Genomic DNA, 21,429 nt, shown 5'->3' with positions numbered 1-21,429 from the left:
GTTGTTAAATAAATGGTTGTAAGTTGAGGAGTACCTGTAGATTTTAAATGGGCACATCTACAAAATCCTGTAATTGACATTACTTATACAGTTGTGTACAGTTGCAAGTAGATGGTAGGCTTTGTTTCTCTAGGTTGCAGAAATCTGCAAAAAGTACATCAGGAAGACTCAGAGTATAAGCACAGATCTGATCAAATAATAAAAAGGGCACACTAATAAAGAACATTAGTGGAATGCAAGTTAATATATGTGTAAAGTTCATGAATGCATATATAGCACATGGCAGAAATACATTGATCAATTGCAGAGAAGAGGTAGCCCTTGTAGAGTACATTATCATACTAAGTCTAAGATTGAGAAATATGGCATGTCCAGTAATGGGAAATGATCATGCTTTCCTTGCAGATTTCAGGTTCATGTCTAAGTACAATAGTTCTGTCTAGAGCTAACAATAGTGCTGTCTAGGTTGTAAAAATCTGGATGTGTCCTAGATAGGAACAAATATGTTTTTGTATTATCTAGAGGTCAACTGTGTTTTTGTATTCCAGCTGAGAAAGATAGGTTTTTAAAACCTGGAAAACTGCATCTTAGCAATGTAAAAGAGACTATTTTAAGCTACAGGCATCAACAGTTTGAGATGGCAAAAAATTGCTTGCTTCAACTTCCCATATACTTTTATTTAACATTGTATATAAAACATTTTAAATTCAAACTTATCTGACATCATTGAAAGTGCTTTGAGTGCTAAATGGCCATTTTAACTTCAAAGTAGGTTGGAACAGTTCTGGTAGGATTGGAAAAGCTTGTTTCAAACTTCAAACAGGTATTTCGAGCTTAATACATTTTGCATGTATTTAGTCTTGACACATTTACTTTTAGTCTTGACACATTTTTACAACTATGCTCAGTTGATTTCAGCAAGGCTTTTGTCTGAGAAGACATCTGTAGGACTAATCTGCTAGTATATTGTGTGTGTTCTGGGGTTTTCTTTCTCCTACATCTTATATTTTTCCTCTTTTAAATACGTTTCTAAATATCAATTTTGTAAGCTTTTGCACACTCCTAACATAATTTGGATGCATCCTATTAGAGAAGAAGAATGATGGAAGACTAATTTGAACTAAGGAAAAAAAGACACAATTCATAGCACCTGAATAACATACATTTAATCCACCAATGGGTTATTTTGTAGTCTGCAAGGTGAAACACAATATTCAAAATTTTTGAACAAAAGACAGTAACGTTTCTTGTAGTATACATTATTAGAATTGTGCTGTTGCCATAAGTGACAGATTTTTTTAAAAAGTCATTAAAAAAACCCCAGTACTGTACATCTGACAATGTGTTTTGAATACTTGGAGGGTAGGTGGAAACTTTTTTGCCTTTGTTTGGAATGATGATAGTTATACTTTGCTTTTTTCTTGTCATAAAAGTAGAAGTATGTCAGTTCTAGTTTCTCTATCTCCACAACAACCAGTATTACCAATTCAGTTTATGCTATTACAGTTTTCATTGCATTGCTCTCTTTGGTAGCAAAACCTATCAAATCTCTTCTGGCAATAAGTTTAACAGATTTATTATGGACTACATTTTTGTAGATTGTAGTTTACTTCAGAATATGCAACTGTTATGTACCTTGTGGGGTTTAGAGGTGACCAAACTTGATAAATAATGTTGATCTTTAAACCACCACAAATTTCTCTCTCTCTTAATTTTTGCTGTCTAGGAAAATACAACTATCCCACTGAAAATATCAATTAGATTCACTTGTCTTGGCAGAGCCCAGCAGAGACTCAACAGTTTAGTTTAAAACAACAGTCAAACAGGCACTTTTGCAGGGTGGGGTAGAGGGAAGGGCTTAACAAAATTGGGTGACCATTCTAAAAGGAAAAAAATAAATCATTCTGGGGAACTGCCTCAACAGTGGTTTGCTTTGCACAGATCTTTCTCCTATGCTAGGGAAAGGATTTCAATTTGCATGAGCTTCTGCAATATGGTACAGTATAGCAGTTTTGTTTATAGGAAAGTGTCTGTTTTGCACTTGCATTGTACCTACCTTGAGGACAGTTTTGTGGATCACTGCATCTAAATATGCTTGGCTAGTTCTGCATTTATATCTTTCATTTCTTTTGCCTTTCTTCTAGGAGCCTCCAAAATCTACTAAAAGCACTACAAAGGCCAGCAGCAGCAGTGGAAAGGATGGAGGTAATGCAACAGAGAATTCAGAAGAGGTAATGGATTGAATTAATGTTTTTTTTTAATTTTCTAGGTTTATTTTCTGAGTACTGCAATTTCACTTTCTTATTTAAGGATAAACCATGTTTGTTAAGCTAAAATTTGAGAGAATTTGGCTATAATTCCACAGCATACTTGCCTGTGGTTAAGGTAATTGTAGATGCTTGTAACATTTTTTTCAGTTTATATTACATTCTGAACAGTAAACTAATCACATTGGCTCAGTTTGTACAAGACACTAAAGAAGTAGTGGGTTCCACTTACCTTTGCTACCGGTTCGGAACTGTGAGTACAGAACCTTCTGCGCATGTGCAGTGTGTCTGTGATGACGTCTGGGTGGGTGGGTGGAGCCTCCCACTGCCGGCACTATCGATTCACCCGAACCAGGGCAAACCGATAGAAACCCACCACTGCACTAAAGGACACATGGTCACATGTGTTGTACAAATCCAGCCTCTGATTATTGAGAGAGGTTCTAACCTACTTCCCCCTACATTAATGCTGTTTAGAATTGCTTGATTACAATTCCCATAATCCCCAGTTTGTGTCCGTTAGAGCTCGAGTACACGGTATGGAGAAAAGAAAGCCAACAAAGAGACTTCTAATAAACAACTATCCTAAATTCTCAATCTGGTTATAGAATCAAGCTTTGGATAACTTGTAGCCTTTGGCCTAAATTACCGAGTGGTTCGCAAGCAGATAGTTCAGATCCCTACTTTCTCTCTTTTAGCAGCATATTGAAGTATTCGGGTGGGGGGCGGAGTGGGCTGAAAAGGATACAGAAGAGTTGGCTAAGAGGTATTTCATCCACTTTTGGCATTATTGTATTCAGCATGCCACTCTTTAAGGGAAAATAATTTCCCATCTCTTTTTAGGATTGAGCTTTGGTTATACTGGAGATATGAGCCACACAGATACTATGTAAATTTTTTTTTTTTAATCTTAAAGACATAAACATTCAAGTACTAGAGTCTGCTTTATCAGATGTATAAAAATGCCTTCACATAGTCCTGGGTACATTGGCAAATTCCAGGAAAAGTGTGGCCAAACCTTGCTAAATACTGTACTTTTCTCTTAATGCAGCAGATCAGTTAGGTCAAAAATAAGCTTCAATAATTTTTTAAAAAATTTGGATGGAAGAAGGAAATTGTTAGATGCATCATCGAAGAATTATCATTTTAACTACATTTAATTTCAGTTGATTTTAAATATAAATAAAATAAATTTTAGCTTCTATCTTAGCCACCTACTCTTCTTGTTGAGTGACAGTAGGGCTGTATAGACAGTATGGCTGTATCCTGGATTGATTATTGTTTTTAATTAAAGCGAAGAATGAGTCCAGTTTTCAAATAGCCAGGCATTGTTTTAATGTTGTTTTAATATTTTAATGCTGGTTATAGAAGTAAGGTTTTACCGCATGACATATAAACATACGCTAAACAGTTGGGAACATTCTGTATAACTAATAAGCTTTAAACTGGAACTTTAAGAACATTGTAAAAGAAAAATGATATATTGAATATGAATATAAAACTGGCTCTATTTAACATATTATTATATCTAGATCATATAGAAACATATTGCTCCAATTTTTGTCATTTTTAGAAAATAAAAACAATTAAACAATAGATAAAGAGCACTTTTTTTTCTACATAATTTTGTTTGCCAAACCCCAGGTTTGATAAAGTCAGACTTCTTCATTAGATGTTAAATACCATATTTTTAAATACTGTATAATTCAACTTTATATACTTAACGTACTGCTATGGTTGCTTTATGGTAACACATATAAGGGTAAGTGTAATGAAGTGTCATAATTGCACATTGCACCTCATAAAATTACGGTATTTTCTGTTATTTGTCTTGATTATATCTTTGATTGTTATTGAGACACAGGTATTCAGATAGGAGTTGCACCCATTATTTTCTGCAACTAGAGGTTCATTGTTTCTGGTATAGAATATTTAAAGTTTTCAGATCCGTCCTCCAGAACTGTTTATTTGGATGAAATCTGTAATATTTCATAGTTAAAGTTTGGGTTATGGGGTGTAATCTTGCTTGCATGTTCTCATCTCAAAGCAATGATTGGAGCAGAAATGGAGGTACTTGTTTATAGGCAATTTACATGAAGAAAAAAATAAGATTCAATCTATGTGAACTATGCACAGTTCAAAACATTAGAACCACTTTATTTTCTACATTCTCTCAACTTTATTTTTTACATTCTGTCCAGTTCTTCCTTCAGGCCCTGTTTCTCATACTGTTACTTGGAATCACTACATCTATCACTCCACTATCTTTTGGTTGATTGGCCAATACCTGCTTCTCTGCTGGATCTGGAAATCCCATAGAATCTTAACTTTCTTATTTCCCATAATCATTTGTGGGATTTTCCATTTAGATTTGGGAAAGCCCATATTCTGTACAGATATTCCTGTATGCAATGCCAGCTACTTGATTATGCTGTTCAGTGTATGCTGTTCCTGCCTGCATCTTACACCCTGCTACTGTGTGTTGAACTATCTCTGGGGCTTGTCTGTGCATCCTGCACCTTGGGTCCTGTGGACCCCTGCTTCTATGGACCTGGTGCTTAGTGCTATTCTTGTGCTATAATCAGTGCCTCAGTGCTGTCTTTTAGTCCAGCCTTTTCCAGCCACTGGTAGGATTTCCCAATGTCTGCCTCAGTTATCTGTCGATGGTACATCCCATGCAGGCACTTCTGCTTGATCTTCGTCCACATCTGCTGTTGCCTCAGGCATTCTCTCAGCAGCTCATCTTTGGGTGCCATCTTACTGATGTAGTCCTGCGTGCTCTGGGTCTCATCTGTGACTGTGGCTTCGGCACTCACCAAATGGTGAGTGTGTGTATATGTATGTGTGTGTGTCTTGTGTGTAAAGAAGACACAATTTTTTCCAAAATGAAAATTATTCAAGGAATAAAAGCTGCAACTGTACATACAGTCATAAAAGGTGGATCAGTATAATGGTAATCTCAGAATGCTTTGAGTTTTAGTGCTTTTTTGAAGATAATAATGATAAGTTCAGAAGGGTACATGTGGCAGAGTAAACATATAACTTGTTAGTGCATGAAATTGATCCTGCTGATAAACAGCAGCCAATGTTTGAAAATGTTTGGAATAATTTTCTTCCATTGCTATTGGAATATATATATCATGTTTCCCCGAAAAGAAGACCCTGTCTTATATTTTTTTGAACCCTGAAATAAGCGCTTGGCCTTATTGCCATGTGCTCAAAAGCCCAATTGGTCTTATTATCAGGGGATGTCTTATTTTGGGGGAAATAGGGTATATACTTGTGACTTTGTTTGGCTAACTGCCAAAAATAGCACCAGCAAGTAAAGAAAGACTGAAAAAGTAATTCTAGGGCAGCCTTCACCAACTTACTTCCTCAGGTATGTTTGAAGACTCTAGAATTCCCAGCTAGCATGGCTGCTGGTTCCGAGAAGTGGTAAGGAAAGCAACAAAGGCAGAGCAGTAGCTGAGGTAGAGATGAAAAATGCAATTAGCTCTATGTGGCTTGAGGAGGCTTTTGTTGGACACTAATGCATGCTTGCTTTATGTAGCTATCAGCCCTTACAAGAAAACTGTACAGGAAACAGGACAATATGAGCTAATTCTATCTTCTTGTAAGGCTACATTGCAAGTCTGAAGGCACAAACTTCCTGCCTTCACTTTTTACTGTTTGAACCATTAGAGTGGATATTTTCTTTTTTTTTTTCCTCTTACTGTTAAGTGACTGCAAGCTCCTGCCTCTCTCAACAGAATATTTCTTAGGCAGCCTCTTTTTTCTCACTCCCTAAGGTCATTCATACATTTCATTACATCAGTACCTGGTGTAGTTTGTTTATTCATAATTTGTTCATTAATCTGAAATTCACTATGTTCATGCTGCATTCTAAATTTTTAAGTCATTGTTCACAAGCTAAGTGTATGGGATTGAATAACACACTAAACCAAAAACAAACCAGCTACCTGTTGGTTTAGTGAGATATATAAGCCTAACAAGTTGTAGTGCTTGTTAGGCTTATATACTATATACTATATACTACACTAACAGTGTAGTACTATCCGGATACTACCTTATATTTAAAAAAAACAAAATACTTCCCTGTACTTTCAAAGCATATAGTGGGGAAGGCTAGGCTAGGGTCTTATTTCTTTGCCATGACCTTTCTGTTGATAAATAATTGTTGACTGCTTTGCATTGACTTCTGGGTAGATCAACCCTGGGAGACTCATTTGTTTTTAGAGTAAGTACAGCTAAGGAAAGTTTTCAGAGCAGAAAAGAAAGTTTGGCTTTTAAATACAGGTATAAAAAGAACAGTGGATAAAGGCCGAAAGGCACAAGTAAGGACAAATGTTGAAAAGAAAGTCAAGAGAGCAAAGGCAACTTCAGAGCCAATATTGATAACAAGGCCTTGTTTGTCCTGGACCCCATAAGTGAGAGCAGCATGCTGCTAAAATGTAAAGAGTTAGAAGAAGGAATCCAGTCTCTGCCAGAAGAACAACCATTTCTTACTCATCTGTCAACTTCTGCATTCACAGTGCAGTTTTTATTTAGTTCTTTTATGTGGAACTGGGAATCTTCAACATTACATTGTACCTCCTTTCCTCAGCATTGTACAGCAAAGAATATACTCAAACAGGAGTGCTGATTATGTTTTATTTCTTTTTCAGTTAAAAAAAATAGTTCCATTTTCATAAGTTAGGTATGAAGATGGCATAGGAAATACCCTCCCATATAAAAATGATTGAAGAATACTCTACCCTCTTTACCTGATTAAATTGGGCAGCTTGTGGCCCAAAAGGTATTTGTAATCTTCTGTCTAATTTTCAATGGCTTCTGTAAGAGATCGGTTTGAAGTTTCTTAGAACTATTTCTCCCTTCCCTGAAATCTGCTGTTTAGAAGTGATAGAAGAAAGTAAATAAAATTCTATAGCTATCTTAATTCCTTCCAGCTGCATCATTACAGAATCATGGAACTGAAATTGAAAAACATCTCAGAACTTATCTAGTCTAGTCCTCTGTTCAGTGCAAGGTGCTTTCCCAGAGTTTCCCAGAAATTGGAAGAGAGAGTGATATTTACTGTATTTAACCCTGTCCTTGCAGATGAAATGTGGGAAAGAAATCTAATAATTAATTAAATAAAAAATGAACTATTTCCCATATGCAATTTATACTGATTAGAATCATTCCTTCATAGAGAGTGACATGATGACAATGTTCCAATATCGAAGGGGTTGCCACAAAGAGGAAGAAGTCAACCTATTCTCCAAAGCACCTAAAGGCAGGACAAGACGCAATGGGTGAAAACTAATCAAGGAGAGAAGCAACCTAGAACTAAGGAGAATTTCCTGACAGAACAATTAATCAGGGGAACAACTTGCCTCCAGAAATTGTGAATGTTTCAACACTAGCGGTTTTAAAAAAGAGATTGGACAACATTTGTCTAAAATGGTATAGGGTTTCCTGCCTGAGCAGGGGGTTGGAGACTAGAAGACCTCCAAGATCCCTTCCAACTCTGTTATTCTCTTACCTTCTGGGTCTGTTGGTGTGTGCTGTTTTTTTAAAAGAGAAAGTGGTAGGGGTCTACACAGTTTTTAACAGTACCTGTATCTTAGGTTTAAAAGAGGCCATCCCTTCTATTTCTTTTTGTCTCAAAATAGGACTGGGAGTATTTAGCCAACAAACTTTGCAAAAATATATTGCTGAGGGAAGTACAATAATTTGAATGAAAACACTTCAAAATATTCTGAACATCTCTTAAAAATAATATATCCAATATATGGGCTGACTATCAGAAATTTTCTGGTGAGACCATATTAGTAATGATATTCTGGATGTTAACTGTTTGACATTTTGACTGCTTAAACCAATACAGTGTTTCTCTCCCTTTTTAATGCACTTTGCTCAAGTTTCTGGAATTGAAAAGTGGCACAAGACCTCTTTGGATTTATAATGAATTGGCTGTGGTGAATCTCGTTAATATGCAGTGGGCAGCCCTGTAGACTGGCAAGCTGCCCTATTGTCCTTGGAAAAGAAGAGGAGAGAAAGTATTATGCAGGAGAAAAAGAGGGTATATGCCATCCATTTCCTAATATCACTGGAAAGCATCATTTTGTATCAATTGTTTCACACAGTGTTTTCTAGTCCAGGAAATCAATATGTTTCTCCCACTTTTTCTTATATCTATTTTTCATTCTGGTTCCTAACCTATGATGACTTCTCTGCTATCCATTGTGGGAGTGTTTACAAGCTTATAGGGACAGCTGCTTCCATTTGAAATTTCTTTATTGTACTGCTTTGAATTAGCCAGCAAGTTGCTAAGGGATAGATTTGTGAGGGAAAAAAATGAAGTCAGAGCCATTGGTATAATTCCAGTAGATGTTTTGTCAGCGTTGGTCACTGAGCCTCTGTTGCAAAATGAGGGCAGCATTTGGGAACAGATCCAATTGAATTCTTTTCCATTTGGTGCTACTATTTTTTGTCTCCTCAGTTTCCATGTGCCTGTCAGTTTCAGCCTTTTCTTTTATTAATGTACAGGTAGTCCTTGACTTAACAACCACAATTGAGCCCAACATTTCTGTTGTTAAGCAAGACAATTGATAAGTGAGTTTTGCCCCAATTTACGACCTTTCTTGCAACAGTGGTTAAGTGAATCACTGCAGTTGTTAAGTTAGTAACATTAATTGCTCCCCTGTTGACTTTGTCAGAATGTCACAAAAGGTGATCAGATGACCCCAGGACACTGCAACTATCATAAATACATGCCACTTGCCAAGTATCCAGAGTTTGGTCACATGACCTTGGGGATGCTGCAACAGTTGAAAAAAACAGTTGAAAACAGTTGAAAAAAAAGTGTGAAAAACGGTCATAAGTATTTTTTTTTCAACGCTGTTGTGATTTTGAATGCTCACTAAATGAATGGTTGTAAGTCGAGGTCTACCTGTAATTGTTATGCCAAGTCCTCTTTCATTCCCTTGATTTGGCAGAATTTTGAAAAAGCTGGGTGGCAGCCATACCCATTTCTGCATAGAGTTTAGTGTTGATAATTCTCTTGTGTCGTTTTATTAATATATACATTGTTCTTGGTACCAATAAAGAAGAATATTTGTAGCTCAGGGTTGAAATGAGGAGTCCTTGGTGCTCTCTGGGCTTGTTTGTTTTCTTGCAAATGTTTCATTACCCAAACTAGGTAACATCGTCAGTGCTGGTAAGGAGTGCTGTTTGCTGTCAGTTTATATTCTGGTGTTTTGCCTGTCTGTGTGGGTGGGGGCGGTCTTAGAGATTCTTTGGCTGGGCTGTTTACTGATGGTTCTTTGGCAGTTTCTTGATTGGGGTATTGCTTATTTGATTGTTGGTCTGAAGTTAATCTTGGAGTTAATCTATGCTGATCTGAGTGCTGTTTACTGGTGGAAAGGTGCTGGAGTCTTTTTCTCTTTTGGGCCGGTTGAACATCCCTTTTGCATATGCAAAAAAGATAAGAGCCCCCACATACAGGCAAGACATCAGAATATAAACAGAGAGAAAACAGTACTGATGTTACCTAGTTAGGGTAATGAAACATCTGCAGGAAAACAAGCTCAAGGAATACCAAGGACCTCATTGTTCTTGGTGTGAAGTGAAAAAGAAATATGTTAGCAATCTTTCCAATATGGTTCCAAGAAAACCGAATAGATACTCACAACCTGGACAATGTCTGAAGTATAGTGGAACATGAGTTCCATTGGTGAGAAGGTATCCAACAAGTCTGCTATGGAAGAGCAGAGGACAGTTATAAGTGGCACTGTGTGTGTGTGAATGTGTGTGGTTAATGTGATTGGGTTCATGTGTCCAAAGGCAAAAGGAAATATGCTGCTGAAATATATACTTGCTATTGATACGTTGAAAGTCAGAACCATATCAGAGCAAAAATGCCAAGGCTGAATGCTGAAATTCTGGAAATCGGTGAACTCCAGTGGGTCACTTAACATAAGGAGAGGATCTACTGTGGACATTAAAATTGTAGAAGCAACAATAGATGTCATGATTAATAAAGAAGTGCTAGAGTCAATGACAAAATTATCTTGGTTTGAGGCAATCAAAAGGCAATCCTTTTGAAATTACAGTGATCCAGGTCTGTGATCTAACTGCAGATGAAACTGATGTCCAACAGTTCTATGCTCATTTGTGGCATTGTAGAAAGGTAGCACCCATCTATAGAAAGTTAGCACCCACCCCTCCTAGAAGAATGAAATATTTTAGGAAATATTAAAAAGGCAGAATATTATATTTCCCCTAAAAGAGAAATAGAAATATTAAGGAAGACAGAAACTCAAAGCTTCAGCTTCCTACCCCCAGCAGATAGTTGATGGAGGTAAATGAAGAAACTGGCAAAAAAGTAAAAAATAGTATTCATGTGATTGCGGGACACTACAAACAGTCATAAAGGTGAGCCAGTCGTCAAGCACCCAAAATGCGATCTTTTGCCAAAATTCTGGCATTCATTTCATAGTGAATGAATTAAGAATTTGAAAGCAGTTTGAACTCTTTTTTCCAAAATATGAGACTGAAGGACTATATTCCAGTAGCAAAAAACTATTGTCAAATTATTGAATAATTGCACTTATCTCATATGCTACCGTGTTTTCCCGAAAATAAGACCCTGTCTTATATTTTTTGAACCCCGAAATAAGCGCTTGGCCTTATTTTCAGGAAGGTCTTATTATTTTGGGGCGCATGGAGCAAGATGGGGCTCCTCTTGCCGTCTTACCTGATTTCCAGCTCTGCTTTTAAATATTTTCGGGGAGGGCTTATTTTCGGGGGGAGGCTTATTTTAGCACATGTGCTCAAAAATCTGATTGGGCTTATTATCGGGATGTCTTATTTTCGGGGAAACAGGGTAGTCAGATAATGTTTTGGAGTCCAGATTTCAGAACTACTGGAGGTGTAAGCTGGATTCAGAAGGTGCAGATCACCCAGGATCACATTGCAGATCATCCTATGGTTAATAAATAAATAAATAACTTTATTGTCATTGTACGTGTATACACAGTATACCCATACAACAAAATTCACTTAACACCCAAAGACCAGGTCCAACACATATAACAATCCCCAAACACACTCCCACCCACCACAATTCCCCACCCTTAAACCACCCAAGCATCCACACAACAGACCAAGTAATACTGTCCAACAGCTCACTGATGGTGGCCCTTTAGTTCATTGTTGAGTGCAATTATAGCTCTGGGATAAAAACTATTCAGAAAACGTGTGGTCCGAGTTTTAATTGTTCTGTATCTTCTGCCAGAAGGCAACAGTCCAAAAAGATTGTAAGCAGGATGGGAAGAGTCTCTGAGAATGTTATGCAACTTCCTCAAACAGCGAAATTCGAAGATGTCGTCCAGGGCTGGTAGTTGGAGTCCAATGATATTCTGGGCAGTTTTAATGGAAAAGATAAGAGAATTACAAAACATACTTCTTTTTGCTTTATTGATTATATTAAAAATTGGAGAGTATAAACAACAAAAATTGTAGACAGCATTTTAAAGCAAGGGTGCATACTATTAGTCATCTGCATACTGAACAATTCATATTCTCACCAAACAGTAACAGTTAGAACAGAATATGGAGTGACTCAGTGGTTCAAAATTAATAAAGAAGCATATCAAAATTACACAGTGTCATTATATCTATTTAGCTTGTATGCAGAGTATACATGACAAAACCAGAGGAGAAAATTGGAAATAGAAATTAAAATTACTGGAAATAGTATTAAGATATATTGTTAATACCATTTGGATGGCTGTGAGGAACACTTAAAAAAATCTCTAATAGAAGGTGAAAGATGGATGTGCAAAAGCTGCTGTTATTCTCTGTAGCGATATTTTTAAAAGCAAATGTTACATCAACTACTAGTGCCAATGCCATGCAAATTAGTGAAGAAGTACTGTAGGGAAACTAATACTCAAAAATCTGAAATAAAGATATCTGCTACTTGAACTGGATAGATAAGGACTATGACAAATCAAGACAAAATATTGAACTGTAGGGAGATCATAGTTCCAACAAAGTTACTATTACTATTAATTATAGGTCCTTGACTTACAATAGTTCATTTGGTGACCATTTGAAGTTATAACAGCAATGAAAAAGTGATTTATGATACTTTTTCACATTTATGACCATTGCAGCATCCCCATGGTCACATGATCAAAATTCAGGCACTTGGCAACTGACTCATATGTATGACGGCTGCAGTGACCCAGGGTCATGTAATCCCCTTTTGTGAACCTCTGATAAGCAAAGTCAACAGGGAAGCCAGATTCACTTAACAACTGTGGCAAAAAAAGTCGTAAAATGGAACAAAACTCACTTAACAAATATCTTAGTAACAGAAATTTTGGGCTCAATTGTGGTCGTAAGTAGAGGACTACCTGTACATGGCCTTCAGAAAGGTTAAATGAGGAAAAATCGATGCCTTTGAACTATGATGCTGAAGAAAACGCGAGGATATTTTGTATAATAATAAAAACAAACCATTCAATACTGGATACAGTAAAACCAGACAACTAATTAGAAGCACTAACAATGACAAATGATGCAAAAGCAAGCCAGCGCCTGATGCTTAGAAAATTTGAAGACAATTGAATAAAAAGGCTTGTAGAAGACCAGATGGCTAGGTATTTTCAATGATATCACAAACTTGAACTTAGAGAAACTTTAAAAAGTAGTTACTGATGGGTAAGCATGATGAAATGTTTATTGGTTCACAAAGATCAGAAGTGAATGATTCAACGTTCTATAACTAGAATGCCAAGTTTCTGTTTTTGTTTGGTTTGTAATACATTTTCAGGAGCATCTGTCTTGGGAGACTTTTAATTAGTTCTTTAATTCTAACTGAATTTTCACAGAGAAAAACAATAGAAATTTTTAAGAAGAATTGCTAACATAGTAAACACGCTTTAACATTCAGTGACCTGAGTTGAAGGCCCTGGATTCAAACTTTTCCAAAATTCAATGTAAACTGCTATGTTAGTGGTAGAGCAGCAGCTTTATTGTCCAGGGGCCTGGAATCATTTTTGGACATTTCCACACAGAACTGGGAATTTGTGGCTAAAACTCAGGAAACCTAATATCAGTCAGTATAGAGATAATGCTAGATATTGTAGATTAGTGATCTTGTACAGTATAAGTTAGCTTATAGAGTTTGGTCAACTCTGTTCTTACTATGATGACACTGGTTTTGCAATTTGACCTTTATAATTCCTTGGAGCTTCAACAGGAAAATCTTTCTTATCCTCTGTGTAGGTACTACAGTTTTTATTCATACTTCTCACAGCTGACAATTCTTAAAGCAAAAAGAATTTCAAAATTTATATTGTCTGTGCAATTTAGTTCTCTTTTTTCTACTATATCTTTTTTGTTTTTGGTGTTATTTGATATGAAATTAATCTCTCAGATAAGAGATTGCTTATTAATAATCAGTAAGGATGAACTTAACACGCCATGGCTGAGTCATACATGGGATGCTTGCCATTACATTTCTGTTGTTTTGATGACTTTCAGTTGAATGCATGAATTGTTGCCTTTTGAAGCACTGTATTTGAATTTATCTGGAGCAGTATTTTTTCTATAACAATCTGATAATTCGTATGTGCATCAGATAATAATGTGTTGTTTTAGATAAGAAATAGGGGATATGCAAATTTGAATCAACTGTGAAGAAAAAACACTGAACATTTTGACCAATTGGTGAAAATACCCTTCACCATTGGTGAAGGGTATTATTCTAACCTTTTCCAAAAATATTAGTGCATTTAAAAACTTTTTTTAGTAGATTGATTTTTGTAAGATTTTAAAATGAAATACATAATTACAAAATGAAATACATTCTTAAAAGAGAGGGTCGAAAGATGAGCTCATCTTAAAATTACCTTTCCATGCAAAATTACCGTTCCAAAGTTGGTATTTTCAACATTATAACATGAAACAAAGGAAAGTCAAGTAGGTAATATGTTTTCTTCCCTAATAGGTAGCACCATATGAGGTTTTTTAAAGGTGGGGTTTCTTAGTTTTGAATAAATAAGATAATGTAGAGCAGGCAATTCTGGATTACAAAATATATAATACCTGAATGTTGGCCATATGGTTTAGAAATTATAGTTCAAAACATCTGGAAGGTACTAGATTTTTATCACTAATTTAGAAGCTCAAATGTCTACCTTGTATGTTTGCTGCACAAGAAAAGAGGGTGTAAGTTGATTAAATAAAATTCAAAGCATGCTTTGAAATAATTTTATTTTTATTGTCTGTAATTACAGGAAATCAAACCTTATTAAATGTAACGACTAAATATAACTAAAATTACAAATTAATTAGCACATTTCTCATCTATTGTGGGCACACCTTGATAAACATCATATAATGGAACTACATATAATAAATATAATTTCAGCGGTCATTTTTATAAAAGTATTGTTTTGAGACTCTAATACGCTTCCTGTTTGTATAAATTGCTCTTTGCTGTGCAAGATAAAGAAAAGGCATTATGAATCGTCTTAATATCATTTTTTTCAATTTGTTCCCTCATATATTTCAGAATGTATTTTACTTTCAAGAGATCAATAGATCAAGCAACAAATAAAAAACTATTTTTGATGAAAGTGCTAACTTTAATAAGTGCCTGTCGTCATATTAAAGTTATCAATGAAACTAGAAAACTATTGTTTCCCATTTTATCAAAACCATAAGGCTGTGATTATTAGCATTGGATCATACCAATTTATTAAACCAACTTCAAATTATGTGCTACAGCCTTCCCTTGTCCCAAAGCTGGTACTATAACTATATATGTTTTGGTTTGGGCAGGATAAGAATCTGTGCTTAATTATAAAGCACAAAGAGGTAGTCTTTGGTTAATGGCCATCTGTTCAGTGACAGTCAAAGTTTCTGCAACACTGAAGAAATTGTATTTAAAGTCCTGTGCCTGTAAAGTTAGGTTTTACAGCTCTCTTGCAGTCATACTAGTCACATGTCAGAATTTGGGCCTCTGCTTCAGCCCCAGTGCTGCTTGTGCCACCTTTGCCATTTAGGAGTGCCACCTCAAGCCCAGTGTCACAGTGTCAACCCCAATCACCTCTGCTGCCCTGTAATCTGCTAGCCCTTCCAGTCCCAAATGACCTTCAACTTCTTTTTCTTCCCATTGCTGATAAGGTGTACCCGGCCCGGCCCTGTGAAAGGCAATTGCTGGCCACACCAGGCCTTCTGCTCTTCCCCATATTACACACATGTGCAGCCTTCTTGTGATACTTTAGAAACCCTCAGAAACCTCGTGAAGCAACACAAAGAGGCTGTGCACAATTTGGAGAAGTACCGTACATGCAAACACACACTGCCTTGTTGAAGATATGTTGGGCCAGGGCCATTGGAGCACAGGGTTATATAACAATAACACAAATCAAATATACCGCACCAAGAAATGATAGCTTAACTATCCGTTTGTGAGGTGGAATCCCAGCTCTCAAATAAGACTCGAAGTGGTTCCCTGTGGAAACCAGGTCTGAACGGCTTTTCTGAATGCCAACAGGGTTGGTGCTGATAGAATCCTAGGGCGTGCTGTTACGCAGGAGGAGATAGTAACTGAAAGACACATCTTCATATCTGCGGATGTTAATACTTTTTTAGAGGGACCTTCCAGATTTATTTATCAGCACTGATTCCTCAATACTGTGTGAGGGTCTTCCAGTGGATCATTCACCAGGAGATTTAATTCCAGGCTTTGAACCCCGAATGGCTACTACTGCACGTTCCACAAAGTAAATATTTTTGAAATCCTAGTGATATAATTTAAATATATAATTAAAATATAATTAGATTTTTTTAAAAAATGTACATATTAACGAAAGTCTACATTCTGTGTTTTTCTTCAGATCCAGCAGCAGCAGCAGCAGCAGCAGCAGCAGCAGACTTCAAATAAGCGTCCCAGTAACAGTACCCCTCCACCAACCCAGCTGAATAAGATCAAGTACTCAGGGGGACCCCAGATTGTAAAGAAAGAACGACGGCAAAGTTCCTCTCGTTTCAACTTAAGCAAGAACCGGGAGCTTCAGAAGCTTCCTGCCCTTAAAGGTGAGAACAGATTTTCTGGGCAAAGGGCAATGGGTTGTTAGGAAGATTTCAGCAGAGGAACAGATGGCTTTAACAGCCATGCTAATTTGAGTGGCTGTAGTACAAAAAGGAAATACCTCTTAAGTCTGGCAAGATGTCATGCTGCATTGCATTGTATTAAATTTTCCAGGGATCTGTCATTTAGAAGATATAAATAATTGTAGTTATTCTCTCATGTGGTAAAGGAATTTACAAGGAGAGCATGGATGAGACAATTAATCAAAGTCAGAAAGCTGATGTTGTGTAGTTGTTAAAATAAGATTTAAGATTTAAATCCCCACTAAATAATGATGTAGCTCATTGCATGATTTGGGATCAAACATTCTTAGTCCATTGTTTTCACAAAGTTATGAGGATAAAATGAGGGAAATTCCTATATGGATCATTTCAAGCTCCTAGAGATGGTCATAAATAAACTATATTATGCATTAGCCAAATTCCATACTTAGCACAAGTTGCTTCCATATATTTGCTGAGAAGTAAGGTAGTAAAGTGTGTGAAAGATTTGGTTGTCAGAGGCACTTTGTTTTGGGAAGTCCCTGCAAGTCTTTGCAGAAGATACTAGGACCTTGGATGGAGATGTATCATGCCTGGGATGTCATATGGGTTTTGGCATCATATTCCCATACAGGAGACAGATATGTGGCATCATATTCCCATACAGGAGACAGACTATAATGCCTAGTTGCATAAAACTGACTAAATATTTTAAAGAGGTAATAAATCTATTGATTGTGTTGAACCACATAGTATTTTGTGTGAGCTCTCTGTGCGGTTCTGTGTCTTCGGCAAGTAGTATTTCTTTGCCATGAGCTCATTTGGTTTATAGAAAGATCCTCTTCACAACCAAAATACTGAGGCCCTGCCAGTATTACAACCCTGATGGTTGTGAAAGAAATCACAAGTAGTACCGCTTTAATTATTTACTAAGATTTAAGGTGTGGTTCTGAAAGAAATACATGGAGGATAGGCAAATGAATTGAAAGAGACCTATTGAAAACAGAATTGTTGACTAGACAGATGGACAATTAACTGGCTTAGGAGAACAGTTTTTTTGATGAGAAATAGTACAGATGTGATACATTTATTACTTAAAGCACTACAGTTGTTTTATTTCCTCTTGCTACTATTAACTTATATTTCATGGCTGTTTAGTTTATTTTTCAAGACTATTTGTTTCCCTGTTAGATAAGACAGGGGCTGGGTGTAGGAGAGAAAACTTAAATTCCCATGTGGTTGATAATTGAAGAACAATATGAACATCTTATCTATCACAACAGTATTGTCTGTGAGCCTAGAGAAAGGAGAAGAGACCTTATAATGGTACAAGGAAGGAGAAGAAAAGCTGCTATGTGGTCTTTTTGGATTTTGGAACATCAAAATACTTAGAGCAGAAAGGAAATATTTTTGTCTTTTATCTTCTCCCTCAGATGCTCCTCCTCATGAACGGGAAGACCTCTTCATACAGAAGTTACGACAGTGCTGTGTCCTCTTTGATTTTGTTTCTGACCCACTCAGTGACTTGAAATTCAAAGAGGTCAAACGAGCAGGACTCAATGAAATGGTGGAATATATTACTCATAATCGGGATGTTGTCACAGAAGCTATTTATCCTGAAGCAGTTATCATGGTAAGTATTGATCTCCTTCTGGCTGCTGCTCCCAGTAAAGCAGCTTAAAAGAGGGATGGACAACTTTTTTTTCAACTTCAGGATACCACTGTACCTTCTGGCTTAAGGCACCTAAAAACAGAAACATAGAATTAGAAGATGATAAGGGACCAAAAACTAAGACTTATAAGAGCAAGATAAGGGAACTGTATATGCTTGATTTTGAGAACAAATATAATAGCATGCAATAATAACTTAGGTATATAAAAATACTTTCCAAGTTCTTGAAGGGATGTTACCAAAAAAGAGGCCAAACTTATTTTCTGTCATCCCAAACCATAGGACAGGAATTACAGGAAGATGGTTATCAGTTGAAAAAGAATAAATTCTTAACAATAATACCAATTCAACAGTGAGAAGTGATGACCTGCCCTTTTCTTGATGTGTTCAAGGAGAAGCTAAACAGCTAATTAGAAACTAATCTCTTTTGTTGGAATGCTTTAATTTGAATTACTATGATAAAGAGGGAGATACTGATGGCATAATGGCCCTCCTATTTTTAATTCTATAAAGTCCCAAACCTTGTATTCTGGTGGTTCACTTTAGCTCTTTTTATCCAGCTTTTTAAAATGTGGAAAAGAGATAACAATGTAAGCTCTAGCTCCCCTTTTCCACTTCTGACTTCTGGGCAGGGCGGTATGAAATGGTATTGCAGCCATGTTAGGTTGAATGAAGTTATAGTGTGCCTTGTGATTGAGAATCATGAAGCTTGTGTACCTAATTACATAAAGTTGTTGTTCTGCTTCATATATTTTTGTTGAGACAAACTTGTGAATAGCTATGGTTAGAACCAATGTCTCTGATTCCACATTAAGGTTAAAATTTGACAGTAGTTAAAGAAGGCTTATGAATAACATTCTAAAGGAGCGCTATGGAGGAATTGGCAAAAGCAAACACCTGAATGTACTAGCTAGATGATATTAGTCATTTCTTGATAAGCTGAAGGTGATGTGCATTAATAGCATGAGAGATGGGTATACAGTAATGCATAGAAATAGACACCAGTAAGTCATGGAATATTGAGAGTGTTTCTCATTACAGACTTAGAAGGCTTTTTTTATTTTTAATGAAACTTTTTCCTTCCTGGAATTGGGGAGAGTGTGTTGCTCTGGTTAGCAGTTTCCTAATGAGGAGGGATTGCACTGAGTCATTGAGTCAATCTGCAGAAACATCTCAATTTTATTGTCACATTTCTCAGTTTTCAGTGAATCTCTTCCGGACACTTCCACCATCATCTAATCCTACAGGAGCAGAATTTGACCCTGAGGAAGATGAACCTACACTAGAAGCTGCTTGGCCACATCTCCAGGTAATAAACAGTATTTTGCCATGTAACTATCCCTTTTTTCTCCTTATGGAAATGTTTAAGCAACAACTTGAGCTAGAAGTTATTTAAGATTTTTAAAGAGATTTTTTTTAAAAGAAGAGATTGGACAACAGAGGTGGTATTCAGCAGGGTTCTGACCAGTTCTGGAGAACTGGTAGTGGAAATTTTGAGTAGTTCGGAGAACCGGTAAATACCACCTCTGATTGGTCCCGCCCCCATCTTATTCTCTGCCTCCCGAGTCCCAGCTGATCGGGAGGAAATGGGGATTTTGCAGTAACCTTCCCCTGGAGTGGGAATGGAATGGAGATTTTACAGTATCCTTCCCCTGCCATGCCCACCAAGCCACGCCTACAGAACCAATAGTAAATTTTTTTGAATCCCATCACTGTTGGACAACCATTTATCTGAAATTGTATATGGTCTTCTGCTTGAGCAGGGATTGGATTAGACCTCCAAAGTCCCTTCCATCTCCGTTGTTCTGTTCTGTTCTATGAATTATGATGTTTAGAGACCTTGCTAGCTCATACGAATTTAAACACAGTGGTCAATCTGAAGATTGCATCATACTGCTGGTCTTCTATTCAAATGTTTTGGCCTTTTTGCCCAGGAACAGCCAACTTTTTCAATATGATTATGCCCATTTGTTGTTGTTTTTTTTATTTGATTTATATGCCACCCTTCTCCGGAGACTCAGGGCGGCTTACAATGCGTTAAGCAATAGCCTTCATACTTTTTGTATATTTATACAAAGTCAGCTTATTGCCCCCACAATCTGGGTCCTCATTTTATCTACCTTAGAAAGGATGGAAGGCTGAGTCAACATTGAGCCTGGTGAAATTTCAACTTACAGTGATTGTAGGCAGCTGATGTTAATAACAGTGCTTTAGTCTGCTGCGCCACCAGGGCTCCTATTTGAGTTCAGTTGTTAGTTTGCAAAAAGTTATTCATCCTGCTTTAGATCATGAGCTACCTATCTGCTTCTTGGATCAGTTGAGAACCAGTTTATATAAGAAACTATACAATTTTCTTTCATTAGCTATGGTGTGGCATCAATTTAATTCTAAAAGGGGACTTAAAATGTTCATGGAGGATAGAGCTTGTCACAATCAATATTATTTGTTGGATATATAAAGCTGCCAAATTGAGACAATCTGGAGAGCATACAGTATTAAAACAGAATTAAAAAATATTTGCTTATTTTTTACAGAAGCAAATGTATTTTATTAGAAGTATATTTTAAAGAATAAAAATCCTTCAATATGTTTGATAAAGAGAACTTATAAAACACTGTATAAAAATGCAACTATAAAATCCAACAGCTATTATACAATGCATTGGAGGAAAAATACAGATAAATCCAACCCTCCATCATCCACCGGCCAAGATCACAAATTATAAAGATGCTAAAGAAAATACAGGTTATAATACGGATTGTAAGGATGCTCCTGCCTCTTTTTTTACAGCCCTTGGAGGTACATTCTAATAATGATTGTTTAAAAATGGTGGTGTCATTTTTAGTGCTTAATACTAAATCAACAGAATTCACTCAGGCAAACTCAGGGGAAAGAAGGGATGCCCTGCCCATGGATATGATTCAGCTTTACTAATTTTTACTAAATCACCCAACCCACTACAGTTCCCTCCCCACCCAGAATTCCCCAGCCTTGCTTGAAGGGAGTGGAGGAAATGCTTTAATGATTCCAGTAAGAGCAATTCACTCAATACTTTCTCCTGTACTTTTCATCGTGTAGGGGGGTAAAATTGTGATTGTCAAGCAGTACATAGTTTTGTTTCTGCTAAAAAGATAAAGTTTTTCTAGGGTGTAATTCAGATTGGAAAGTGTATATCTGCTCCAAAAGGAGAATTGTGACTCTATAATGGATTAATGTTTTATACTTACATCTTCAGTCTAAATCAACAGACCTTCTTAGTCACACACCACTTCTGCTTTGGCATTTGTTCAGGAAAGGGTTTCCATTTGCAGACTCAGTTATTTTTGTGCTACAGAAACACAGCCCTCAGGGTTT

General features: G+C 36.6%; 1 protein-coding gene across 2 annotated transcripts in view; it reads left to right on the top strand.

Moving 5' to 3' along the window:
* The window catches only part of PPP2R5D (protein phosphatase 2 regulatory subunit B'delta), a 51,388-nt gene that overhangs the window by 1,764 nt on the left and 28,195 nt on the right, over positions 1 to 21,429 (top strand). For both annotated transcript variants that reach the window (XM_034427568.3, XM_034427567.3), the window contains exons 2-5: positions 2,145 to 2,231; positions 16,169 to 16,367; positions 17,837 to 18,036; positions 19,274 to 19,384. In XM_034427568.3, coding sequence (XP_034283459.2) covers positions 2,145 to 2,231; positions 16,169 to 16,367; positions 17,837 to 18,036; positions 19,274 to 19,384 — 597 coding nt within the window. The remainder of the gene's footprint in view (positions 1 to 2,144; positions 2,232 to 16,168; positions 16,368 to 17,836; positions 18,037 to 19,273; positions 19,385 to 21,429) is intronic.

The sequence above is a fragment of the Pantherophis guttatus genome, chromosome 1 (genome assembly GCF_059756535.1).
Source record: "Pantherophis guttatus breed Tessera chromosome 1, ASM5975653v1, whole genome shotgun sequence".
NCBI lineage: Eukaryota > Metazoa > Chordata > Lepidosauria > Squamata > Colubridae > Pantherophis > Pantherophis guttatus.
Note: the sequence above shows the minus strand (reverse complement) of the source record. Positions and strands in the feature narration are given on the sequence as shown.